The 27923-nt window shown below is 39.7% G+C and overlaps 1 protein-coding gene across 4 annotated transcripts; it reads right to left on the bottom strand.

Annotated features, from left to right (window-relative positions):
• Nucleotides 1-2: 2 nt before the first annotated feature.
• On the bottom strand, nucleotides 3-27923 carry map3k15 (mitogen-activated protein kinase kinase kinase 15). 4 transcript variants are annotated; one of them, XM_023155451.3, is made up of 30 exons: nucleotides 27614-27923; nucleotides 23558-23697; nucleotides 23317-23340; nucleotides 22916-22993; nucleotides 21795-21988; nucleotides 19931-20099; nucleotides 19668-19774; nucleotides 18196-18366; nucleotides 17995-18107; nucleotides 17630-17789; nucleotides 17161-17311; nucleotides 16969-17076; nucleotides 16118-16167; nucleotides 15331-15426; nucleotides 15082-15169; nucleotides 14768-14901; nucleotides 14139-14266; nucleotides 13706-13836; nucleotides 12477-12582; nucleotides 10363-10520; nucleotides 10047-10230; nucleotides 8602-8779; nucleotides 7909-8083; nucleotides 6695-6880; nucleotides 6141-6246; nucleotides 5718-5958; nucleotides 4421-4533; nucleotides 2064-2170; nucleotides 1884-1960; nucleotides 3-1058 (listed from the first exon to the last, which is right to left on the bottom strand). In XM_023155451.3, exons 1-30 carry the CDS (start codon nucleotides 27921-27923, stop codon nucleotides 965-967), a joined length of 4077 nt encoding a protein of 1358 aa, XP_023011219.1. In that variant the 3' UTR covers nucleotides 3-964. The 4 variants fall into 4 exon arrangements, with proteins under 4 accessions (XP_023011219.1, XP_023011220.1, XP_004551900.1 ...); XM_023155452.3 differs by having other exon boundaries at nucleotides 8602-8752; XM_004551843.4 differs by lacking the exon at nucleotides 22916-22993.

The following is a 27923-nucleotide window of genomic DNA, read 5'->3' as shown; positions in this document are numbered from 1 at the left end:
AATGTTGCTTTTCCCAGGTTTATTGGAATTGTAAAGAACATATAATATGACAGGTGGAATAAAAAATAAATTAAATACAGATAGAGAATACAAGAGAGTAGTTACGACTAATAAATAACATGCATAAAAATCTAATCAGCAGCAGTGATATATGTGCATGCTACATTATGTTTAATTTAAGGCTTTAGGCTGAAATGTATATTTAGAGACACAACATTTTAAGCTAAGCAGGACAGTTTGCTTAGAAGAATGCAAGTCTAAAAGATGCAGAACGCAATACAGCAGATACCTAAATTCATTCAATGCTGAGGACTCTTTTCATCATAGACAGCACAGCTGACTGTACCAATATACAGCAGATTTTAACATCCTAAAGCAGTGGTTCTCAAGCCATGTCCTTCTGGGAGAAACAGAGCCTTGACATTAGGATGGCCAAAGACACAATGTGAAATTAAACCTATTGTCATTCTTGAATTTTGCACAATTTCAGAAACAAACTCCAGAAACATTTGCATATTTGGAGCTTGGCTGAAGGTGAAGGCAGTAAACATGACACCCGTTAATGCCACATGACGTGCTTGTACCAGGGAGCAGTCAAGTTAAAGAGGTCACATGTGACTTCTGAAAAGTCCCTAAAAAGTTCAGGGCTGTAGTGCTTGTTTAAATACAAAAATTGTGGCACTCCTGAAAGTGAACATTTCAAAAAAGCTTGAGAATCAATGCTCTGAAGAAACATTAGGGGAGCATGTTTCATAAATATCAAGCACAAAGGTACACACAGTAGTGCCTGCACTAAAGCACTTTGGTCTGGTCAAGTCGGACTCTACGTGGATTCAGTGAGTCCTGTACATACAACACAAAAACAACATTTTTTTAAAAAGGCACCGTAGAGTCAGAGAAAAAGGAGAGATCATGGTAATGTGTGAACATGTGCGTGTTTTCCCCACAACAGAATTCTACTCCATCATGCATTGTTTTCTGAGCGCTTGTCGTTGGCCAGCCTGTCTCGTTCTCTGTGCCGCTGGATGGCTCGCCAGATCCGGCAGAGGATTCCGCCCCTGAAAGGAAGCATAGATGTTGTTACAGCACATCACACCTACATGTGCATGTTAATTATTAGCTAAAAGTATAACTTGAAAAAGGCAGTAAAAAAGGCTGTAAGGTTAACTCTCTTATCGCTTATGTCCTTTGAGGTAAAAAAAAAAAGGATGATAAAGTCTTATCAAACACATCAGTACAGCAGTCTTGTGTGGGAAATCTTGCCAGAGCATATGAAACAATGGTTTGTCACAAAGCAAAACCATTCAATCTGTCATTGTTCTTGGTTAAAATGTTGCTGTTTTACTGAGTCAAAATGCTAAATCATATATTTGTGATAAGTGGTAATCTGTGGGGCTAATCTATTAAGTTGGTATGCAGTACTATAGGCCATGGGAGAAGCTAATGGCAATGGGTCAACAGTTCTGAAGTATTTTATAGCTGCAAAACAAACATTTGTTGTATGCTTGCAAAAGTCTGACTTTATTTAACTCTGACCTATTACTCTGTGACAGGAGATAACCGAGGTCAGCAGCATCCCTAGTTTCTAAAAGACTTTTGCAGTTATAAACGGTAAAATGACATCAGACCACTTCAGAAGAGGCTATTCGTACAGTGAGATACCATTTAACCTTGTGGAAGAAAAATGGTGTGATTTAACCATTCTAATGTTTTCTGGAACATCAGAGGAGTTTGGAAAGTCAGTGACCTATAAAAGGTAAATGTCAAGGAGGCAATGATGAAGATTTACTCTTCATGTACTTGGAAAGAAATGTATGACTTTTATGAAATGTGTTTATTTCTCAGACTGCAGGACTAGCTTTATATAACTTATGTGCAGATACCGTAGATGTAGGCACCGGAGGTCCTCTTTGGTAACGTCACGAAGAATGTCCGTCAGTGTATATTCCTCAAGAACAAACTAGGACAAAACAGAAGCACTCTTACTTTATATTGACACTTCACTGCCACGGTGCACTAGAATGATAAGCTGCACACTAATGGCCTATATAAAGATACTCAACCTTGTCTATGGTGTCGGGGTCTGCGCCCTGCTCTTTCAGCCAGTCGATGAGCTGCTTGTCTGGCTCATGGTCTGCTGGGATGTGGTGGATGGATGGAGGTGAAATGTCTGAAACGACAGGTATAAGAACACTTTGCTCAAAGTACATGTTGATCTTCAGTATTAACCCTTTCTGGTCACTACACTGAGCAGCCAGTCAAAGGCTGTTTTCTTGTATTTGTGTCAGTGTTGATGGTATACTTGCACATAAAACACTACATTGCACACTGATGTGTCACTCCATACCCTGCCACCCAATGGTCGTTTAATGTTAATATACTTGGATGACGTGTTACATTGTAATTACTGTTATTTAACCCTGTCATGCATGAATTATGACAACCTCAATCAGGATTTTTCTTTTAAGTACTTAATTCATCCTCCATGCCTAAAGATAAATAAGATACTTAAGAAAAAAATCCTGATTGAGGTTGTCATAATTCATGCATGACAGGGTTAATGATCTCTTCTCCATGACGACAGCACAAGAATGTTAGATCATCACTTTGGCACCTATACATGTCAAACTAGCTGCACAAGCAGCTACAGGCTGACGTGCAACTTCAAAGAGATGTACACTAAACTTGACAAGGACTTCAAAATAATGCCGGGGGCTTTTAAAAATAGCCGCAACGAGAAAAAGTCCCCGGCAAAGAGCCAAACTCAAACCACTAATTAAAGCACAGCTCTCTCTTAAATTCACAGGATAATCTGAAATATATACACATTACCACGTAAAGTTCTGCTGCTCCAACTGTCTGACCCCCAAATATTTGAACTGCAATATGTGGAAGTGGAAGAAGTCTTTTCTCACAATATATGGATCATCAGTAGAGGACATAAAATTGATACCTATCATTATCATTGGGTGCAGCACTCTAAATAAATTAGAGTGTGTGAGAGACTGCACTTTCAAATTTCCATTAGGCGCTCAGGAGGGTTTTAAACCAGCTGGATTAGAGATTAATTACACTAAAGAATAGAGTCTTAGGTAAGGAGGCTATAATGTCTTTGAGAAAGATTCAAGGGAAAGGCATTTGTTTAGATTTAAAACCTTCCTGTTGGATTAAGCTGTACAATCTATTTCCCCCTACTTCCTCTTTTTCATAACAGAAGAAGAAAAAAGTGTTTTTGTATCACGATCAAGCAGTTGTGAACATAAGCCCTATATCATTAACTTACTAATAGAAATAGAAATGTGCAATAGAAGCTGCTAAAAATGCTATAGCATTTTGTATTTTTTCACTGTTTATACTGGTGGAGTGTAGAGTAACTAACTCTCAATTACAATTTCTGATCCCATCTGCAGAAGATTTAATTCAAAGCCTGAAACAGGATTTGAGGAATTCTTGGTTTTCAGATTTCCACAAAAAAATACCATAAGCATTACCACTGAGAGCAACAGGTTTCCAAACATTGTAGGTTTAGAACAAACATTTTTTAAGAATGAATTGAATGATAACTAGGACTTAATACAGGTCCATCCACAACTATTTGGACAATGCAACACAGGATCACTCCCATCTCCATCTGCATCCTGACCCATGGAAATTACATTTTATGGCTCTGGCCTGAAGCCTTCACTCTCACAATGGCTCTAGTCTTGTTCAGCTCTTCCTGCAGACTGTGTGGTCATTCACTACCTTATCTTTTCCATGGAGCCCAGAAATCTTCCCGTGACTAAACTTTGTTCAGATGCTGGTAGAGTTTATTGCTCTTGGCTATCTGGCATTAATTTGTTTGAGATTAGAAGCCTCATGCTAGCAGTCGTAGTACCTACATATCTGGTTACGAGTTTACATTCCTTTTTATTTTGGGCGGGAATCACATTTCAGATGTAAAAACACAACCTACTAAGTGTCAAGCACATGTCAGCAGTGCTGAATTATTTACAATATTATCTGTGGAATATTATCATACATTTATGCAAAAAATAAATATATAAATTATATAGTGTTACCACAACTGAATCCCAACCTAACTCAACCCTAACATTATTATCCAGTATTCTTTTCCTGATCTAACTCCTTATGGATATGGATACAGGGTCTAATTTTATAGACTGTGGTCTCTGATTTACAATACTTCTTTTTCAGAAATTGCAACAAATTAACAACATTAAATAACATTAAATCTTACTTAAATCTCTATTATCTAGTCTCATCTTAAACATGCAAATACCTTCAAAATGTTCCTAGCCTTCTTCCCTGGAGAAATAAGTCTTTTATGGAACCAGTTTAGAAGTCAGATTGTAAAAGTTAAGCATATTTAAACATGGCACTTTTTCTTAGCAGGGAGTGTGTGAGTGACTCAGTTTACCTGGGGGTCTGTGTCTGACTCGGACCAACTCTAAATCATGTGTTCTCTGCTGCAGGGTGGCTTTCAAGACCTGCTGGTACTCCTTCTCCTTTTGTAGCAGCTCATCCAGCAGCCTGCAACAACAATAATATCTGTTAAGTTAATTTCTATAGTTTCTCCTGGTATACACAATGTAAATATGTTTGGACAAACTATTTTATACTGAAACTTCCTGCTTTGAAATTCCATAGTGGAACTGATTTGGACACACGCATTAATGTCAGTTATTGGTAGGAGCTATAGCTACACAGTACAACGGCTAAATACAAGAATCGCATTATAGTGCATTACACAATTGTCAAACAAGAGAAAATCCCCAGTTCTATTTCAGGAGGAGACATAAATGCCTTTGGGATTATCTCTAGTGTAAAAACCATGCCAAATCAAACATGCAGTAAGCAGCTAAAAGTAGATTTTTACATTATGACTAAATCGACATGTACAAGCACAGGGCTAAAGTGCAGATGCAGTTTTTACAAAGTCAACATGAGTATCAGACTGTTCTTTGCAGTCCCATTTCCACTGTGGTACTTATTAATAAAGTTTCCACGAGGCTATCTCAATTAAAAATTCAAAAGTCTGCAGAGAGTCAGCTGCAGGTGTGTTGTTTGAGAGTGTTTGAGAGGCAAAAATGAAGCAGAAATGCTGAGAACAAATACCAAAATCTGAATGAATGGCTGAAAAAGATTAAATCTAAAGTAATGAACTAAAGCGTCTTAAGTTGAAGTTACTAATAGCTAAAAGCAGTAAAGGAAAAGCTAAAAAAAAAGGTGATGATGAAATCACTGATCACATGTCTCTTGATGGTATGAATGAAGACATTATTGCGTTTGATAGATGCCACTCACATGACCGCATTTGTGAGCCAGTAAGGAAAAACAAAACAACTTGAAATGCAAATGTAAGAGCTGAGGAAAACCCCTCTCTGTATCATTGAAGCATGGTGCCAGTAATTACCATCTGATTAAGGTGATTACTGGCACCATACTGTTTTGTGTATTAGGACTGTGCAGAAATTTGCTCCATTTCATGCCCCTGTGGGTATGTCAGCCACCTATCATAAACAGCCCTGAAGAGATAGTGACAGTGTACGTGGGTATGCTTGTAACCTCACGTTCTGTCCTTGTTTTCCGCTTCCTGCTTCAGTTACAAGTGGAAACCTGTGCATGCAGGCCTGGAGAAAAAATTCCACATGAGCCTGTGAAGGTTTCCACCTGACCTTAACCGTGGTAAACAAAACATTTAATTAAGTGGGTACCTGTTGGTTTCGTGTTTGAGCCTGCCCAGCTGGGCGCCTAGATGATGATGTGAGCGTTGATGTTCGTGGGAGTGGGAGGAGTTCACAGTGCTGACCGCAGAGTGTGTGTGATCGGACGTTGTCCCCGTCTCGTCAGTTTGCTGCACTAAAATGGGTCCAAACTCTGCTTCCTCCTCATCGACCTCGTCTTCCTTTTCTGCTCCCTCACACTCTGACGCCGGGCCAAAGTGGGTCTGCAGCTCTATTGTGTTAGTAAAAAAGTCATAGGTCAAGGTAATTGATGTTATGTTGTTGGCTTTCTGCGAGCACTCTACTACTTAAACTACTAAACCATAAATCGGAAAAGTAAAATAGCATGGATGTTAATGTCCACTAGATGGAGTAAAAAGCTTATGACAGGCTGCAGCTGCCAGAGATGCCCACCTGGTATAAGGATGGTTATTGCAGCCTGCACAGCTCGTCGGATGATGTTATCCATGGCAAACATCCAGTGGGGTTTAATGTGGTGATTTCTCAGGACCTTGTTCACCTGAGAAGGTCCGCACAGACATTTACAGTATAGACACTTTTATTTGTAGTTTTTTTTTCAACACTCACAAGATTCCACACTCACTATAGCTGGTTGTACATTTATTCGATTGTTTTTGGCAAGATGTCTAGTGGAAAACGTGGAAATACTTTTTAGGGCCTTTTTAATTGGCAGTTAAGGACACCAATTAAAAAACAAACTGTCATTATTGTCAGAGACGAAAGGTACAGAAAGTAAACTGAACTGAAGTCTTCTTTCTGGGGAGGGCAGAGGAGGTAGCACTCATCATCTACAAATCAAAGGTTGGTGATTTGATCCCTGGCTGCTCCAGTCTGCGTGCCAAAGTATCCTTGGGCGAGAAAATGAACCCCAAATTGCTCTCTAATGAAACAATTGGAATGAAACCATGTGTGTGTGTGTGTGTGTGTGGGTGTAGGTTAGTGCTGACCGAGTCCTGGAAACCAAACAACACCAGCTGAATCTGGTTGATGGATGTGGAGTCAAAGTCGAGGTCCAGCTTGAGCTTGGAGATGGTGGCCGCCATGACGCGCCGCTCCGGGGAATGGATGAAGTCTCGAAGGATGCAGATGATCTGCTTGATGTGATCGATGGACAGCTGGAGATCCTCGCTACCCTACACACAGTTTTAGCAGAGTGTGCAATTTAAGCCTAGTGATCAATAACTGTAGCATTACAAGCCCATATTATTAAGATTATTATAAAAAATTTAAAAATTATAAGTGATTTTGTAGATTTTTGTTCCTGGTTGGGTTGTATCTTTATCTTTTAGGATTTTACCCTGTGCAATAAAGTACATTTCTTTATCTAGGGAAGGATATTAGTATTCTGAAAGACCAATTACGCCCCCCAATGGAAGAATCAGGAACAACAGTTATTTTAGATTGCAATTAGGCTCCCTGTGACTGCACTGGATTCATGGTAGTGAAACAGTAATGACAATCTGTGTTGCAAATTGCTCAGACATAGATCATAGGGGTATAATATGAAGCAAGTCTAACATAGCCAGGCTTTCTTTGGTTTGGTAAAATCTGAAACCCCAGCTGGGGTATCATGATCCAGATTTCATTACGGTGGTTATCAACTCTTCCCATTAACCCCAGCTTTATGCTTAGAGCTCTGTGTGCACTTGATTTGATGTATCACTTGACTCTTCTGCACAAAATGGATCATTGGGACACCGTCTACTCGAGAGTCATTAACAGATGAGCAGGTAGCAAAAATTTCTAGATAAAAACTGCAATTTGTGTTAGTATGTATGGCTCTGTAGGTTATATACATAAAATATATTCCTTCAGCAGAACATCTACACCACACTTATACAGTGCTGTAAATAAAAGAATCAGTGAAAGCGTGGCATTTCCAGCCTATATTAAATTCTCAACATAAACTGCTCCAAAGCAGGTTGTGATTAGCAGAAGTTACCTGTAAAATGTGGCTTATGATCTGCCCTTGTTTCCTGGAGACAAAGCCACTACTTTTATAACTAAAACGTTAAACTGGGTCTTCCAGGAAAGCTGAGTCATCATGTTTGCTCAGGTGAACAGACCTTTCTCTCCACAACAATATATGTCCCCCGAGTGTGCTTCTGGAACCAGACTTATATCTCCACTCTATATATAACACAAGTAGACACACACACACCTGCATGTGATTTTCCCTGAGGTTGGAGATGACCTTTTCCTGGTCTTCATTGAGGACCTTGTACAGAATGGCCCGTCTCTCGCTGTCCTTCTTTAGCATGAACAAACCACTGTCCCTGTCCTCAGGAGATGGGGGAACAGAGCGGTCCTCTGATACTGAACCCTCATCAGGCACACTGCAACACACATACACACACACACAAAGTTACCTGAGAAGCACATAAAACAAGACATGAAGTGAACAGATGATTTACAGCAGTGTGCTCTTTAATTTATTTACAGATACAAGCCTCTCCTGGCTACTCTGTGTGCAAAGGAAAGTGCAGAAGTAGCATGAGTCAGCGCTGCGTGACGTGCATGCATGTGTGCACATTGGTGCTCGACTGATGTGTGCAGAGCCACCAGCTGAAGCTTGTAAAATTATCAGGACTCGTTAAATTAGTATTGTAAAAGGCAGCGGAGGACGGTGTGAGTGCAATAAGGCCACCTGCTATCTGCACACACAGATGCACTCGTTCATTTACATCGTTTCACATGATCTGAGCTTCAGCACCAGCAGCAGGATTTCTTTGCAGAAACACATTGTTTCATTGCTCTAATAATTTGTAAAACAATATTTTAAAAGGAAACAGTTTTCTTAATGCCATCCGATCCCAGTCTGATGCAAAATCTCAGTATGTGGTTTCAGACACACCTCAGGTAGTTAGAACTGGGAGGTTTGAGCAGATTCTTGGAGCCAGAGCTTTTCCTCTTGTCAAAGAATATGTCGTGTTTTGCGTCGCAGTCGGGACTCACAGAGCCATGCTCACTGCTGCTACTGCCAGCGGCCTCGCCTTGCACCTGCACTGGCAGGGAGATGTTAGGGATATAGTCTGAAGAATACATAAAAAGAAGAATAGGAATAAGACATGGGCAAGACAATTAAAACTTAATACACTCACACATAAGGACATTTTGTCCTTTACCCATACTCAACTTTATTATATGACTTTTTATGGCCATTCACCATTGCATTTCATCCTGCTACTTGTATCACACCATCAATAAAACCTAGTGACCCAGCTCCACTGGCAGCGCTACATGCCTACTACCATAACACTGCCTCTACGATATTTGCCAGATATGCTTTGGATAATGCTGTTTCTCTCCTTCTCGACATATTTATCTTCCCATCATTCTGGTACAAGTTAATGTTAGTTTTCAGATTCAGATTCAGAAGACTGAAAAGGCAAAAACACAGGGGCAATTAAGAGACTGACCTTGCAATTAAATTGAATTAAATTGAATTATAGCTTTAATCACATGATGTTGTTTTTTTTTTTTTAAATCCACTGTGGTGGTTGGTCAAATGTTGAGGGTTAGGGTAAGGAAGCCTAAATGCAATAATGTCATTTTCTGTGACATAGTGTGACCTTCACTGATTGGGTGGGAGTGTCACAGTCCAGGGTCAGTGACCCAGTGTTTTAAGTTTTGTATCATTACTGAATTTTGATTTTGTCATCGTTTATCTTTTCTAGTCTTTTGGGCTCTGTTTCTGTGACCCATGGTTACGGTCAACTGTATCCTAGTCAAGTCTGTGTCTGTGATGTTTCCTGTTTTACTTTGAAAGTCTGTGTCCTATGTCAATGTATTGAGTTTTGCTTCATCTTGGTCTTGTCATGTCAGATTACTCCCAGCTGTGCTCTCCTCCTGTGTCTCATTCCCCTCGTTATCCCTCAGTGTATTTAAGCCCCGTGTTTCTCTTTGTCAGTGTTGCGTTGTCTGTTATCCATGTCATAGTTAATCATAGTCAGTCTGTTATTCGAGTCATCATGTATCTTAGTTTTCATGTTTCCACCCGCCATCAGCCAAATAAAGGCTCGCTCTTTGTTTGATTTCAAGTTCTGTTCTCCTGGGTCTGCATTTGGGTTCACATCTGAAAAGCACCGGCTGCTCAGCTGTGACAGTGAGAAATATATGTGGTTTTATGACCTCACACAAAGGGAAGAAAAACCAGTTTGGATATTACTGGTTTCTCACCTGTATTTTTTTTAATCAAATAGCACTACTATTTACATGAGCATCACAAAAATCATGCAGTAAAACCCATTTGGAAATGTGATGATATTTTTGTGGCATTGTAGTAATGTCTGTATTTACCTGGTGATTTGAAGGCGATCTTACTCTTCTTGCCCTTGGTGTTGTGCTTGACAAAAGTGTCTCTGAGCAGGTCCAAGGCGATGGCCCTCTTGTGAGGGTCGGGCTCAAAGCAACGTAGAATAAATGACTTGGCCTCCTGTGACAAAGACTCTGGAATCTCTGGGTGAATTTTAAACATGCCAACCTGAAGTGAGAGACCACAGAGATTTAGTGTTAGAAGAAAATAAACATGTGTTTTGCAAATAACTGGACCGCTGAAGGCTGGAAAGGTTCATAAGTAAATACGCAAACTAACACAAATAAGCTCAGTGTCTACCTTAAACATGGCTGCCTGTGGTTCCCCCAGCTCATGAAAGGGAGGTTTCCCAGTGGCCATTTCTATAATGGTACATCCCAGGGACCAAATGTCAGCTGGTGCCCCATAGCCTCGAGGGCCCTTGTCAATTATCTCTGGAGCCATGTACTGCAAGGTACCTTCAAGTAGAGAAGTATATCGTGTAAGCATTTGCAACACAGAAAGAGATGCAAGAGAGTCAACAAATCCATTTTTACTTGCAAACCAAGACTATGAAGTAGCAAAAGGCTGCTTCTGTTAGCTAATATTTTTATAACAGTGTATACCCTGACTGGACATTTTATTGCATGGCCTTGCACACAAAGTGCAATCTGAGGCGAAGATTAAAGATAGATAGATTTCAGAAGAATTTTATTTTGTCTCCCAGTCTGCTCAGAAATTCTGTGCAGATTGGCATTTGCTCCAAATGCTGATGTAAATAGAGAGCCAGCAAGAGCTATAAAAAAGGAGAGTGAGACAAGAGCAAGTGATGCTCCAGAGAAGAAACGGATAAGGAAACACACACACAGACAGCTCCTAATGAAAGGTAAACACCCTTCTGCCTCTGCTTGATTAGCTAATCTAATTACACACCTTGCTGGCTGCTGGAGAAGGCCAGATGGCCAATAAATGTGTATGTCAGTACATTCGCATGCACTCATGTGTCTCTCTGTTTCCATAGAGGCTGATTGTGGCTCTTGACATTTTGAAGGTCATTTGATATTTACACTCATAGTCTGAGAGTGAGCATATCTCAGACTCCATTTATGCATCTCAGACTGAATTAGTCTGTTTATGACAGGTCAGGGCTCGTGTGTCTTTTTGTGACATTGGAGTTAAAGAGAAATGAAATTGCTCATTGTGCATTTTTCTTCCAAGCAGAACGTTTTTAAGTTGTTCACGTCTGAGAACTTCGTGGGATTTGTGAGATTATTATATTATCGTTATACCCCTAATTAAAGATTGTGAAATCATTGTGTAGTTTTAGTTTGCATTATTCTCCTGACTAAGAAGAAGGTGATAACTATTACAGTTATTAAACTGATTTGTATTACATTAGACTGCTGATTTATTGTGAATGAATGATATTGTTTTATGATGCATTATACGGCTGAGGTATAAAAAATACTGTTTTCAGAGAGTCATCACCTTATTTGTCTGAATAGAAAAGAACAGAACATAAAGCACAGGAAGGCAAGATCATAACTTAGGCTCACTGAGAGAGAGAAAAAATGTGGATGTTTAGGTTTTATGACTAGGTGGAGGGGGGCTGAAGCTATAAGAATTGGAGGAACGCTCAGACACTTCGAGATCAGGCGGACTCATCTCCCATCCGGATGGTTTATGCTCATAAAGTGTTGAATTGTATGGAATAAAAGCTTGTTGATTGAGCATTTATACACCGAGTATTGTCCTTCCTTCAGCCCAACGATCAAAAGAATTGGGAGCATTTAACAGATTACTGTTATTACAAACTTCAACTTAATCCCTGGGCTATTGTTTGAAATTTCTGTCAGTCATAGACAATGAACAGTTTAAATGGTTAGCTAACAGCATAAACAAATGGTACATGAACAGCTTTGGGCTGTTAGCTACACAAAAACAGGTGAAATTAGTCACCAATAGCTGTTACATGGAGTAGCAGCTAAAAGTAGGGCATGAATGATTTTAATAGTAAGCTAATACTTTTGAACAGTTTGAAGACTTGTGTGTTTGTGTACATTGCACATGGCTCTCGGGGTACATCAGATGAAACCACCGTGTTAAACTATATTCTAGCAATAATGAATTGTTTTTTATAGATATTGTAATATTGAAAGGCTGTTTCTTTTATTTAATGCCTTTGTAATCTCATTGTTTAGGTTTTAGGTATACTGTGTGTGTGTGTGTGTGTGTGTATGTATGTGTGTATATATATATATGTGTATATATATATATATATATATATATATATATATATATATATATATATATATATATATATTAGTTTTTTGTTGGGTTTTTTTTTTATGTTTTGATGGGTTTTGATGGGTGTTTATATGTATTTTAAAACCTGTTGTAAAATTCAAATTCTGCAAGATGATCGAAAAGGTTACCTGTGAATGTTTCTGTACAGGGATTGACTCCTGCCAACCGTTTTGAGGTACCAAAGTCAGAGATCTTCAAGACACCACTATAGGTGTTAACTAGGACATTATCACCCTAAAAAGAAACAAATGAGGAGAGATTTAAATGCATTGAACTATGTGGGTCATTATTATTTAAACTGAAGCCTACAGAATTATCACCAATTATCACCAAGTACTTCCCCATCAGTAATGGGGTTCCACGAGGCTCTATTCTTGGCCCTGTCATTGTTCCCACTGATCTTCAGTGCTGTTTCTTTCTAGTTATTCTTTTTTTTTTCTCTCCACCTATGTGATACATATGCATATGTGTGTGATTTGATAGGTTTCCCTGGAGTTCTGAGATTTTCTGAGGGGCATGCCCACTAACCCATTCTCATTGGATCTTTGGTCGGCCCACCTCGTCTACTAATTTTTCGCCTGCAGTACGAGGACCAGCTCTGCAGTTTTGCCATTTGTACACATTTATGGCTCTCAGTGTCTCAGGTCCCTCTTGTGTGTCAGCTGTCAGCAGTCTCTTAGCCTCATTTCTAAAGTCATTCACCCATAAACCTACTTCTGATTTATCTGCTTGCTCACTCTCGACCAATTCAGAACACCTATGTCTCAGGCACGTCAAACTGACTGATGTATCTTAACATGAATGTACTTTTGCAGGCTCAGATGCCAACTAACACAGTCTCAGCTAAGAATGACCAAAGCTGACTAAAGACACCCTGAAAAAAATCCCTCCAGAAATGTGACATTGATGTAAAACAATAGGAAATCATGGAAGCTAACAGGTTGCAAGCTTATGAGAATAAGAGACAAAGTAGCCAAGTGGAAAAGTGTGCATCTTTGAGGACGAGAACCAACATAAGTGTCCAGTATGTGGTCGCCTTTGTGCATCAGACTTTGGCCTGAGATCCCACATGATGGTGCACAAATGAATGGTTTTAGGTTGGACTTGAGGACCACAATACTCGACCATATAGTCTCAGTCAGCAAGAAACTCATTCATCCTATGTAATGCTCAATACTTTAATGTCTTTTCTTCCAGACAAGACAACTTTGTATCCACAAGCTCAAACCTAAGACTACTTGTAAGTTTCTTTAAAAAATAATTTTAACTTGAAATTCAGTCATAATGACATTTCACTTTATAGAAGTAACAGCTGTGTTCCTCAAAGATGTATCATGGCAGGCGGGGTTCCTTCTACCTTGATGTCTCGGTGGACGATCTGGTTTTCATGCAGGTATCGGAGACCTTCCAGAATCTGTCTGGTGTAGAAGATAATTGTTGCCTCCTTCAGAGGACCCCATTTCGACCGTAACAATGCAGACAGACTTCCTGGAGAAAAGAAAGAAGGCGTGTCCAAAGCCTATCTTAAAGGTGGAAAAACACCCAGCTAGTTAGACTAATTACCAACTCGGTGGTCATAAGCATATCTCTCTGAAATAGATGAGCTTTAGAGAAAACATCATTTAGACACAATATCTTATATGTTGTTTTTCTGCTTAAGACATTTTTTTTGCCTTTTCACTGAGGCTGAACTAGATGTATACTGCAGTAAGGCTACCTAATAGGAGGTAACACAAGACAGCTTCTATTACACAGAATTGTGTCTCTTTCTGTGGTTTGTACAAACATACCTCCAGGCACTTGTTCCATGAAGATCTTAATGTATCCATTCTCAGAAATGGAACCCAAATACTGAACAATGTTCCTGTGCTTCAGGTACTTGTGAAGAGCGATCTCTTCATGAAGGGGCTGAGAGTACCTGTCCACGGAAAAGAAAACAGACATCAGAAAAGACAAATTGCATTTCGTACCCTTGCTTTGTGTGTTATTTGTGTAGGTTCTGTTTTATCATTAACTACATTCACATTGGTATTAACACTGGAAATAACATTATCTGTTCATTGTCCAATAATCCAGACACATTTGCTGCAAAGTAAATTATTAAAAATTAAATACTGGTAAAACATTGCTGCAAGCTCCTATTTGTTTTTGTGTGATTTAAGTTCAACTGTAAAATAAAGACTGTTTGCTCTTTGTGTTACTACAACATAATAAACTCTTAAATATACTAAATGCAATTACTGCATTTACTTTTATTTATGTGGAAGAAAAAAACTGAATTTGCCATCAGTTCTCCATCAGTAAAATTTAAATATTTTAATTATTATATATATTAAGCAAAGTTTATGCATTTCTTTTGTTTTGTCAGCTATGCCAAAAAGACTTGGAACCATGAATGTAGGTTGGTAGGTCAACCTACCTGCTGTCTCTTTCAGGGATCTCTTTGATGGCAATTCGGACTTGGTTGCTGAGATCTCTCCCAGCATACACCACTCCGTAGGTGCCACGACCCAACACTACCCTTTCCCCTGTCTCATCGGTGTCATATTCATACTGTAGCACAGAAAAACAGGCATAGAAATGACATATTTTCCATATTTTCCATTAAATATCTCACACACACGTGTGTGTGTGTGTGTGTGTGTGTGTGTGTGTGTGTGTGTGTGTGTGTGTGTGTGTGTGTGTGTGTGTGTGTGTGTGTGTGTGTTAGCACACTTTCAAGCTCACACTGACCTCTAGCGTATCTCCATCACCCTCCCCCTCCAGCTCCACAGCATTCCCAGTACCATCAGATATCATCTCTTTCACCATGGAGCAGAACCTGAAACACATAACACGACACAGACATTATTACAGTTATTTACAGTTCTAGGCCTTCAGATCACATCTGCGCATATAGTATGAAGTGTACAAACACAAACACGGACGGACACATGACAAACACACACCTACACAAACACATCTAGAGGTGTTTGTCCTCACCGACCGCACTGCTCCTCAGTAGAGAAATAGATCTGGAAGTCATCCGAGTTATCGTGGACGTAGAGGAAGCAGCAACGCTCATCGAACTTACTGATACTGCAGACAGAAGGGCCGCATTAGGCTGGGCACTGTTCTTTATTTTATTTAACTCTTCCTTATGCTGTATTTTATAACAGTCCTTTTCACAGATGAAAGTAAATCTCATTAGCGTGCAAAAAACTTACATTTGCTCACAGTATAATAATAATACATGGATATAAATGAGTAATTTAGATTGGTAAGCAGGAGAGCAGACAATCAAATTGTGTTGAGGGATTGTATTCTAACACGAAAAAAAGTTGTTTTATTCTATAGCCAGACTTTTACCTGGATCGTCAAATTGTATTTAAGAGCATGGGTGATGGGGGTTTTTTCACAGTAAGCACTGGCCATTAACCACGAGGAATATCCTTACTGATATTTGCATTTTTTTCTTTCTTCCTCCTCCGGTTGCACTGAGTAATTGAAGCTTTGCACAATATGTCACTGTTTTGAATATTGAGGCTGAACAGGTCAGCTGGAGATCCCTAATGATGTTCCTGGCAGCTAGTTCTTCTGTTTACTTCATGTATTATGGATATAGCTGCAGGGAGCCACAATTTATATGCTTGTTTGCACCACTCCTGAGTTCCCTGAGTTACTACAATTGCAGCCCAGGCCCATAAAACCACAAGAGAAATTTGAATTGAACAAAAATGTACGTTTTCTATTTATTTCTATTTGTTTCCCAAACATGTCTCTTGTATACCTAATGCCTTTGATGGACATTGCAGTGAAGTTCCACTCATGAATACCTTTCTGTAACAAAAAACAGAAGTTAATCAATCAACAAATAAAGTGTTTCAGCTCTAACATTTTGTTCCAGTAGGTTCTAGCAGGTAAATGAACAAATATGCATATATGTATATGTTTCTGTCTACTTAGTTGGACGGCTCCAGCCCTCTAGCATTTCTGAATTAGCATAGGTGAAGCAAATTTAGTTAATGCTGGCTCAGCTTTAAGTGTCTGCAACACACTTTTTCTTTTTTTTTCTACAATGATGAGTCAACAATCTTTAAACAGACTCCACATGGATGCAAAATAAAACTTGAATCCCAAAACTATCTGAGCCCAAACCTCCATGTACTCCTTACAAAAAAAATTAAAAATCAATGAAGCAGCATTATGTTCACCTGTCTTGAGATGTTTGACTACAATTAATGTGAAGTGTTATCAAACTTCGTTTCACTATAATGTGTTTGATCAGCACTGCATGTTAAACAAAAGGCAAGATGTAGGCTAATTTAAATTCTGATATAGCATTTTGGTGGTTTTTGTTGTTTACTGGTAATACTGGTGGTACTTCACCCTGGTATACTCGGGTGCAATTAAAATACTGGACAAAATGAGGGTGCAATGAGTTTGTGTAATTACGTGTTATTCAGTCACAATATGTGATGGAAGATTTCACATCAAAGTTCCTTCTGTTTGCATACATGTTGTCTGATTTAGTTTAAGTCATTCACCATTTTAAATTAATTTTTATTTAATATTTAGAATTTTTCCGAGCGGAGGACAATATTCCTAACAGGAAGATGATTAGATGGGCAATGCTCTGACCGTTTCAGCAGGAGAAACATGCCAGATGGAGACGTTCTTCTCTTCAGCCTCATTGTTGATAGACACATAGGATGGCTGGTAAACTTTGGTGGGCTCCAGAATCAGCACCTGTAAACACAAACACCAAAACATTTGATTTTGAACCCCTCAGTCATCATTTTTCAGCATGAATGCATGTATATGTTTACATACTGGAAACCGCAGTCTGTTGGTGGTGCACTGCGTGGCCTCGACGATGATGTCCATCCAGAAGTTGAGTTTCTCTCTCTGAGGAGAATGCTCCAAATTTTGCTTTTTAAACCTTTGGATCAGCTGTAAGTTCTGCACTACTGAACGCAAATACCTGGAAGAAAATACAACCAATTATAATCATTAAAATAAAAAGCATCACACTTACAATTCCTTGAAATTTTGTTTTCGTAAACTGTTTTTTTGTAGCATGTTTGGGCTTACTTAAATAAAAGAGTTGCATTATAAAAACAAATGTACTTTTGTAAGATGAATGTCCTGACACTTCACTACAACTATGAAAGCTGAATACATCTTTAAAAAATTGAGACCTGGGGATCAGAATGTGACCAAAATTTAAAACTAATCTTTATTATGAAAAACATGCATTGACATTGAAACTTTTATATATTTACAAGATCTTCTCTCTTACCAAACAGGTGGCTTCAGCTTGAAGAGCTTCTCTGCAGCCTGAGTAGCTTTAGGAATGTCACTCGCTAGCATGCTAACGGTGAAGAATTGGCCGACGTCCCAGTAGTTATTCATCTTTTCCAAGGAACCCTTGCGCCCCAGCAGGCTGTTCAACCTCACCCCTGATTATAAGAAGACAAAAAGTGAACATTGTAATTGCAGTCTGATTGAAACTGAAGTGGCATGGTCTCAGCTGACTTTTGTACCACAGAAATATCAAGAAAAGGAGCTACTGAATGCAAACTGAATGCTGAAAATACACAACTTAGGTGTTTCACATTGACTTGAGAGTCCGCTGAGAACAAGTCAAAGGGGGAATCAGGTTACCTATTTTTCTGAGTTCCATGGAGCTCTCGAATTGCTGGCCAGCAACTATGAGGAGGACAGCTAGGTTAATACCCGAGTACAGAGTGGGCTGCAGCTCAAAGCCCTTTCTGTACCTGACAGGTGGAAGAGGAAATACAGATGAATACACACAAGGAAACAATAAGATGTGAATAAGATGCATTTATTTCTGTGTGTTCTCACCACTGAATGGCGTTGTCCCTGTTTTTAGTGTCTTTGCAGTCAGAGTCGAGAAAAATGTCCTTGTAGATTCGTCCACAGAGGCAGAACATGTCTGGTGCAGGATGTTCGCAGGACTGCAACACCTGCAGCATCACTCTGAGAGCCTGCTCCCTGTCTCCAGGAGCATTCCTCCTGCACGTACATGCACATGCACATGAAGGAAAACGTTTTCATGAGACTGAGAAGTACACCTTTATTACTTCCATAGGAATTAAAAGTGCAAGTACCAGCCAGGTGTTGCTAATTAAATGCACTTGATAACTGATCATCAGCCTAACTACCTGCTCAAAAGCAGTTTGGGCAGTTTACTGGCCTGGAGTATTCGGGTGTGTGTTAACACAGGAGTGGCTGTTCTAGCAAATTCACCCTACGATCAGATCTTGTAATGTTTAGAGAAACTTCAAACAAAAAATCAAGAGCTACAGACTTTAAACACCTCAGTTAGCATGTTAAATGTTAAAGTTAATCACAGTACAATGAGAGAAAGCCTGAACAAGCTGCCTGGAGAAGGTATCTCTGCAGGACAGCTTAAGTTTGGAAAGTTCCATCTGAACAAACCGCAAGACCACCAGAACATTATCCTTTGGACAGACAAAAGCAAAGTGTAGATATGTGATCATACTTGACATCACCACGTTTGGTTAAAACCAATGACAGCATATCAGCATAAAGACTTTATATCAACTGTCAGCATGGTTGTGGAGGGGTGATGATGTGGGCTTGCTTTGCAGCCTCAAGACCTGGACACCTTGCAGTCATTGACTTGACCATGAACTTCTCTATATACCAAATCACTCTAGAGTAAGTGTGAGGTAACCTTCCAACAGCTAAAGCTTGGCTCAAGCAGGATTATGCAACAGAGCAATAATCCTGAACACAGCAGAAAATTTACAACAGCATGGCTGAAAAAGAAAACAATCGAGGTGTTGCAAAAGTCCAGACTCCAATCTGACTGAAATACTGTGGGGGAACCTTAAGAGAGCTGTGTATAAACAAGTGCCTGTAAACCTCAATGAACAAAAGCAACATTAAAGAAAATGTAAAAGAAGGCTGAGCCAAAATCCCTCTACAATGCTGTGAAAGGCTAAAACGTCATACAGAAAATGAAGACTTCAAGTTATTGCTGCTAAAGTTGTTAAATCATACAGTATACTTAATTTTCCCTGAACAACAAAAATGTATTTTTCACAGAATGCTAGACTTGTGGTCTGTTGCATTTTTGACATGCAGTTACTACATTTTTAGCTCCTGATATCACCACACTGCATATTTATGGTGCATTTTATATGATATGTTAGAATGAATGTCCTCAGTGAAATAAAGGCACAAAAAACAAAAAATGTGGGATCCCTAAAAATAATTAAAGAAGATAAATCTGCTTTACCACAGGGTTTGGGCATCAAAATGTTCAGTTTCATTGAGCTGCTGCGTACCTGTTCAGGGCAAAGGAGTAATGAAACTGGATCATGGGCTGGGTAGCCAGATCACATGTTGGCAGCATCTCCAGAGTCTGCACCAGTTTCACCATGGCATCATAGTCCTGGTTGTCAGAGAAGCCACAAAAGGGGCATTAAATTTAAACCTAATGATAATGCATTTAGAATATAAATGTCATTCTGAACTTCAGTCTGTAATAACTTTTAAGAAGTTCCCAGCTGATAGAAAGAAATGAAGGTCATGTTTGATGTGTTTGTACCTGTATATCTCTGTAGGAAAACAGCAGGTTCATGACAATGTCCTGTGTTAGGACCTCTGTGTTATCAATTCGGAGTTTAATGCGTGAAAGCTCCTTAGCCAGCTCCTCTCCCTGGTACTTCTCCCTAGCCTTCCTGATGTCGTTGAGCAGGGTGTCCTTAAAGGAAGCACTATATGTACACAGACAAGGAACAGAGGAAGAAAAGAAGCTTTCATTTTAATGTTGATCTAAAGAACAATTTTTGACCTCTAGTGGACCAACCCTTATTTTGCAGCAAACAGACATTACTTACTGTTTTGATGAGATTACTATTGAGTGCTAATGGTCAGTTGGTAGTACTAACAAAAACCTATGAACTATGATCCTCACTATAGACTCCTACAGTCGGAATACTGCATTGTGCAAAACAAATGCATGGAACATCCCTAGAATAATTACCTCCAACTCCTTTTTAATTTTATTTCTAAAGCACCTAACATCACAAAATGCTTCACGACAAAATACCAGAAGATAAAAACAAAAGGTAGCCAAACACAAGTCTAAAAAGATTCGTTTTTAGCTGTTTTGTAATAGAAAACACAGAGTCCACCTATCACAAGCTCAGAAGGAGCTTTTCAGAGTCTGGGGGTTACTGTTGGAAAAGCTCTGTCTCATCAGCTTTTAGCCTTGTATGATGCACAGCTAGCAGGCCCTGCTCAGATGACCTCAGGGACGTGCTGGAGACAAAAGGATGTAAAGGTTCACTGATGTAAGCTGGTGCTTGAAGCACCTTAAGTTAAAACCAGAATCTTAAAATGGACTCTGAAGTTAATGGGGAGACAGTGCTGCTGAGTCAGCAAGGGTGTGACGTAAGTACTCGGAAGACATTGTGTGAGGCGTCATAGCAGGTTTTGCTTAAACAAGCAAAGAATGAATCACAGTAATACAGAAGGGATGAAATCTGCTTGATTTTCAGTGCAGAGTGTGCAGATAACACCAGTGCCCTTACACACGACATTGGAGGTGGAAATTTTGACACCGATTTCTGTTATAACCTAATATTTCTTGTGAACAGGCTATTTTTGTTCATGCTTTAAGATGAAGATGATACATTTACCAGTGACAACTCATTTAACCAGTGTTGACACAGCAAATGACTCATTTTAAAAGTAAATATTAAGTTAATTTGAGATTAAGCTGATGTTCCAACACTTTGCAATATATTTAACATTTATCTTTCCAGAACACACCAAATAAAGCACTTTTATTGTACTGTAATAACATACTATACTTAAGTATGTTATTCAGATGGTGTTTTGTAAATTCTGTCTTACGTTATTACTTTACACTTCCGTTTTACTACATTTCATAACTAAGTATGGCACCACATTTAGCTGAAAGCCTATATTACTCCTTACTTAGTAGTTTGTTTGTTTGTTTTTTGGGTGGGGGGGGGGGGGGGGGGGGTGCTTTTCTTGTAAATGACTGTGAGGTGCTGTTTCTGCCAAGCTCCAGAAGGGAAGGTGGGGCGGACATGAAGCACTGTTAGGTGGTTGACTGACACAGTATTGACTAATCAACCTCTGATTTCCTTAGAAATGGAAACTTGATGCAACACACACACACACACACACACACACACACACACACACACACACACACACACACACACACACACACACACACACACACACACAAAGAGAGAGGCTGTGTTTTGAGCTAAAGACAAGAAGGGTTTGATTTTTAAGCACACATAGCTGTTACGTTGGTTGTGTGAGTACAGCAAAAATAAACATAGTTGCACTTTACAGTCTACATCTGCGTCTGTACTGGGAAACCATGATAGTGGGATTACAGCAGCCCCTTGTTTTCACTTGTATCTCACCAGGATGTTACGTGGATGTCCTTCAGCAGGCTGGTGAAGCGGTCGGTCAGGGGATCGCACAGTGGGCCCAGCAGGTTATCCCAGTTGGGCTGCATGTACTCGCTTGCCCTCCGTTGGGCATCGCTTTCACAGCACATATACTCGTGGTTAGGGGTGACTATGTAGGGGATGAAGTAGTAGTTACCACTGGATGCCTAGAAAGAGAGGAGAGAAGGTTTAATTACAAGTTGTTTACAGAAAGAAAAGCACTTTGACAGCTTTGTGCAAATGCCAGGTGTAAAAGAAGTCCAGGTGGAGAGAGATAAGGAGGTGAGAGTAGGGATTAGAGTGATTAATGAGAGGATCAGTGCACCACTGAGACTGTTTGGTAGCATCATACTACATCAGTGAAGGTTTCCAGAAGTAATAAGCCTCATGTACTAAGAACCACCTAACACTCTCTAACCTCTGCCTCTTCTTCCAGCTTTGCATATGAACAAATGTGATTACCTTTAAATCTGAAATTGAAATGATAAGCTTTGCAGGTACAAAAGCATTTGGCAAAGCATTTCAGGACTGACAAATCTTACACGCACTGCTGACTGTCTTTTTGTTGTGTTCATTCTTAAAACATATATTTCTACATCTTTTATTTAACAACTATATCACTAGATTTGTAGTTATTTAGTATGGTCGTCACAGCACCACACATCATTTTAAAGCAGTCACCATCATGATTTCATGCATCGAACGACAGCACTTTAGGCCACAGCAACTAGCTGCTTCTGATTTACACTTGTAAGTTTCTCCTGTTAAACTCTGTTCAGTTATATTCAGTGAGGATTGTTTCACAAACACTTTTTAGGTAAATTCCCCACAGTGGGATTAAATGCAATTCCATGATTCTTTCTGAGATGATGCAAATTTAATTTAGTGCAAAAACGCACATGCATCCAGCACTCTTAAAGCATGCTATAGCTGATTATCCATTGCTTCCTTTGTGTTGTTAGGGGCTTTAATCTGTTAACCACACGACATCCCAGGGAGAGGTCATTGTTTTCCATCCTCACTTCCTTGTCTGTTAGTATTATCAGTCAACTAGGGAATATCCCAGCATGCCTTGATGCAGGCCTGATACCTACTTTATTTCTCAGACCAGAGCCTCTGTATTCTGGAGGCAACTGAACCCAGGGAAAACCTAACGGTGGAGGACGAGCAGCCTACTCCACACACAAACACACATATACACAAAGAAGACAGCGTACATACAGTGAAGGTCAGTTTCTAGGAAAACTAACAAGTAATATGACTCTCGTTCTCGAGCCGGCCATTCATGATTTAACATGTGTGTACTTGTACACAATGTGTGTGAGAGTGTGTGTGTATATATATATATATATATATATATATATATATATATGCATTCCTGTCTGCATTTCTGCATGGGGGTGAACGGTATCTGCCAGGAATATTCCTCTAGAAATAGAAACAGATGGTGTGCACACAGAAATCTTTATAAAACATGCACACATAAGAAACTTACTGTGTTTTTCTGTGCCACCATGTCCTGTGCGGAGATAAAGAGCATGTGAGAATATGTTTCCAGACTTTCGGACAGTGACATAGTGTATTATTCCTGAATTGCTATTTTAAACAGCTGGTAGGACTGACTGTACGACATGTTAGTCTGTAAATAACACAGCAGATCATTTTGTCCCAAGGAGACGTAAAAGAATGGTGTCCATGAACACTAGTTACACTGATGGGAGAGTGTGCATGTGTACCTTCAGTGACTGGGCAGTGTCGGGGTCGGTGTCATGGTATAGGATGACATTGTTGGCCATGTCAAAGCTCTCCCTCACACCCAGGTGGTAAAACAAGGAGGGCTGCCGACACACATCGCTCATATCCACGACTGCAATGTCTGTAAGGAGGAGGTGATGGAGGTGACAACATAAGAGCATAGCTCTTTAACATTGATGCAATTTGCAGAGGTGACAAATGAGCTGAGTTTGAAATACATCTGCCTTTGAGTTTTGTGCTGCATCTGCCCCGTGATCTTTGGCCTCGTTAAATGTGGGAAATGTTTTGAGTGGAGTTGAAAAGAAACAAGAGACACAGTTGGGAGCTCTCCCATTGAAAGATATGAGCATGAACAAGAACATACATGATGGAAGGCATTGGTATTCATTGAATGTTATCCTTTCCTAGAAATCTTTTTTTTTTATTTCTAGGAAACAACACCCACTCACCCATGAGAGCCTCCTGCATAGAAGAATCTCAGTATATGAGTCAGTTAAAGGCAAGTACAGACAATTATGCTGACTTGAAAATCCACATTTTTTTCTACTGAAGCTCAGAGGTAATAACAACATGCCCTCAATCTGCCGCCAAGTTTTATATCCTCTCGGGCCTACCTATAGGGAGTGCAGAATTATCAGGCAAGTTGTATTTTTGAGGAATAATTTTATTATTGAACAACAACCATGTTCTCAATGAACCCAAAAAACTCATTAATATCAAAGCTGAATGTTTTTGGAAGTAGTTTTTAGTTTGTTTTTAGTTTTAGCTATTTTAGGGGGATATCTGTGTGTGCAGGTGACTATTACTGTGCATAATTATTAGGCAACTTAACAAAAAACAAATATATACCCATTTCAATTATTTATTTTTACCAGTGAAACCAATATAACATCTCCACATTCACAAATATACATTTCTGACATTCAAAAACAAAACAAAAACAAATCAGCGACCAATATAGCCACCTTTCTTTGCAAGGACACTCAAAAGCCTGCCATCCATGGATTCTGTCAGTGTTTTGATCTGTTCACCATCAACATTGCGTGCAGCAGCAACCACAGCCTCCCAGACACTGTTCAGAGAGGTGTACTGTTTTCCCTCCTTGTAAATCTCACATTTGATGATGGACCACAGGTTCTCAATGGGGTTCAGATCAGGTGAACAAGGTGGCCATGTCATTAGTTTTTCTTCTTTTATACCCTTTCTTGCCAGCCACGCTGTGGAGTACTTGGACGCGTGTGATGGAGCATTGTCCTGCATGGAAATCATGTTTTTCTTGAAGGATGCAGACTTCTTCCTGTACCACTGCTTGAAGAAGGCGTCTTCCAGAAACTGGCAGTAGGACTGGGAGTTGAGCTTGACTCCATCCTCAACCCGAAAAGGCCCCACAAGCTCATCTTTGATGATACCAGCCCAAACCAGTACTCCACCTCCACCTTGCTGGCGTCTGAGTCGGACTGGAGCTCTCTGCCCTTTACCAATCCAGCCACGGGCCCATCCATCTGGCCCATCAAGACTCACTCTCATTTCATCAGTCCATAAAACCTTAGAAAAACCAGTCTTGAGATATTTCTTGGCCCAGTCTTGACGTTTCAGCTTGTGTGTCTTGTTCAGTGGTGGTCGTCTTTCAGCCTTTCTTACCTTGGCCATGTCTCTGAGTATTGCACACCTTGTGCTTTTGGGCACTCCAGTGATGTTGCAGCTCTGAAATATGGCCAAACTGGTGGCAAGTGGCATCTTGGCAGCTGCACGCTTGACTTTTCTCAGTTCATGGGCAGTTATTTTGCGCCTTGGTTTTTCCACACGCTTCTTGCGACCCTGTTGACTATTTTGAATGAAACGCTTGATTGTTCGATGATCACGCTTCAGAAGCTTTGCAATTTTGAGACTGCTGCATCCCTCTGCAAGATATCTCACTATTTTTGACTTTTCTGAGCCTGTCAAGTCCTTCTTTTGACCCATTTTGCCAGCGGAAAGGACATTGCCTAATAATTATGCACGCCTGATATAGGGTGTTGATGTCATTAGACCACACCCCTTCTCATTACAGAGATGCACATCACCTAATATGCTTAATTGGTAGTAGGCTTTCCAGCCTATACAGCTTGGAGTAAGACAACATGCATGAAGAGGATGATGTGGACAAAATACTCATTTGCCTAATAATTCTGCACTCCCTGTACTATGCTTGCAGGGCATCTGAGGGGACTAAAACTTATACATGTGCCTGGCTCTTCCTCAGCTGAGTTGTGGTGCTGCCTAGTATAAATAGCTCGCAATTAAAGAAGAGCTCAGGTTTCGTTCCCCCTAAAAATAGGAGCTTTCAAAGGCATCATCTTTTCATAATGGAGACAGAATTATGAAATAAGTGACTGAAAATTATTTGGGGAACATTGATCGATTTATGGTGAGATTTTAATATATTTAACCATTAACAACAACAGGTGTCAGCTGAGTTAGCAAATAAATAAACAAGAATTAATGTCAACTCACAAGGCTCACTAAGATCACTATTGTCAACTGCTGTCTTGGATTCATACGAATGAGTTTAAATGTTGTAATCATCAGCATCCAAAGCCAGTAATATAAGAGCGTTCAAGTGCATATTTTCAGTCATTTGCTTGTTAATAGCCTGAGTGGCTCCATATTTCATTGGTTTACATATTTGCCCAACAAGAATCTGTACCATTTCTTTAGGATTGTAACAGGATATCTGAGGTTTCAGAAACCTCCAAAATCAAACATGTAGCACTATTACTACAATTAGATCTCATCTGAATAAGAAAGCAGCTCAACAAGTTGTGCAGAATTATATGTGTGAACATACAGAAAAGCTTTCACTATTGTGCTGCAAACTTGGTAGCCCATGACAGACCTTTTTTAGTGATAACTTTTTCTATTAGTACATTCCTACTGCTGGAAAGATTAGAGCTTGAGTATGTGTATAGTATGTGCATAGGATAAAGGGTGCAAAAAGGAAGAAGTACCTCTACAAAACACAAAGTTACTGCATTCAAAATATTACTGAAGTACAGAAGTAGAGTCAGGTATGTATTGGATTAAAAAATATAAGCATATATACCCAACTGCTGTAATTTTAGTACTTTAGTATAACTTTGAGACATCTATCATTTGTATGAACCTATTTGCAAAAGATACGTCATGATGTAATACGAGGCTACAAGTTTACAAGTAAATTACTGACTACTGAAAAAAACCTACTAGTGTTGCGAAATCACAGTCCAGGGTAGTAATGCTGCACAGTCATGCTGCACTATAACAGTGATCTCACTGCATAGCTTACAATAAACTTACAACTGTTGTAACACAACAGTCAGGAACCACTCACAAGCTATTACGCAACTTAACCCCTGATTTAATAAAAACATATTATTAGTGCTAATGAATCAAAGCATATGGTGTATGAGGAATTAACATAGATTACTTAGCTAAAAGTACTCTGATCATACCATAGTCTTGCAAGCATGAGTCTTATTTATCCTACCTTCTGGAGTATGCTGCAGTGTATGTTAAGGTTCAGCTCTTGCTTTATGTCTATAGTTTATTCTACAGTGTGTTCACACTGTGGTGGAGATAAAATATCTTGAGTAATTTCAATTTAAGTTAAATTGAAGAAGTTCAGTTTAACCTCTTTTTTCACTTTTTATTTCGACACTTATGTAGTAACATTTTTATTTACCACTTGTGTACTTACTTCGAATATTTGTTTATATTCCATTTTATTTTTATCATTGTGTATTGGTACCTCTTCCACCATCAAGATTACATGCTACCCAAACACCAATACAGGTACGTGTCTCATCATGTGACCACCACAACCAGAATTACTGTAAGAACAAAAAAAAGCTTTCCCGACACCAATAAGGAAAAGAAGAATAGTCTGCATGATAGATAGATACAGTTTTATATGAGCTGCTTAGTTAGTTTTAATAATAAAAAGTTTTCGCACACTTGCAGTTAGAAGTCTGACTTGTGCAAACCTGCCCTCCCTCTTGTGTAACTTTCCTGTGAAGTACCTGCATCATAGAAACTGTCCAGTACTGATGTTTCTCCAAAGTCCAACCTTCCGAAGGTGACGGTGGTGAGCAGGGCGCTCTCCGAATCACAGGCTCTCTGCAAACACTGCAGCGCTCCGGACTCCGGGCTGCTCGCCATCACCGACTTAAGCCCATCGTTCAGGACGTAGACGACCCGCAGAGAGCGCTGCTTAGTCGGTGGACTGGGGCTGGACACGTCGCCCCTCTCTCGGTCCCGCTCCACCACACACACCCCAGCTGTGTGGTCTCCCCCCATGTCCGACGCCGGTGCGCTCTGCCCGGTTTCCAT

This window comes from Maylandia zebra, linkage group LG9 (genome assembly GCF_041146795.1).
Source record: "Maylandia zebra isolate NMK-2024a linkage group LG9, Mzebra_GT3a, whole genome shotgun sequence".
Taxonomy (NCBI): domain Eukaryota; kingdom Metazoa; phylum Chordata; class Actinopteri; order Cichliformes; family Cichlidae; genus Maylandia; species Maylandia zebra.
Note: the sequence above shows the minus strand (reverse complement) of the source record. Positions and strands in the feature narration are given on the sequence as shown.

Excerpts from the sequence above, each read along its gene's own strand:
- map3k15 (XM_023155451.3), bottom strand. The coding sequence starts at position 27,923 with ATGGAAACCGGGCAGAGCGCACCGGCGTCGGACATGGGGGGAGACCAC. Across the intron at positions 13,837-14,138 it reads CATGGAACAAGTGCCTGGAG|GAAGTCTGTCTGCATTGTTA; the intron begins GTATGTTTGTAC and ends TCTTTTCTCCAG. Across the intron at positions 10,521-12,476 it reads CTGTACAGAAACATTCACAG|GTACCTTGCAGTACATGGCT; the intron begins GTAACCTTTTCG and ends CTCTACTTGAAG.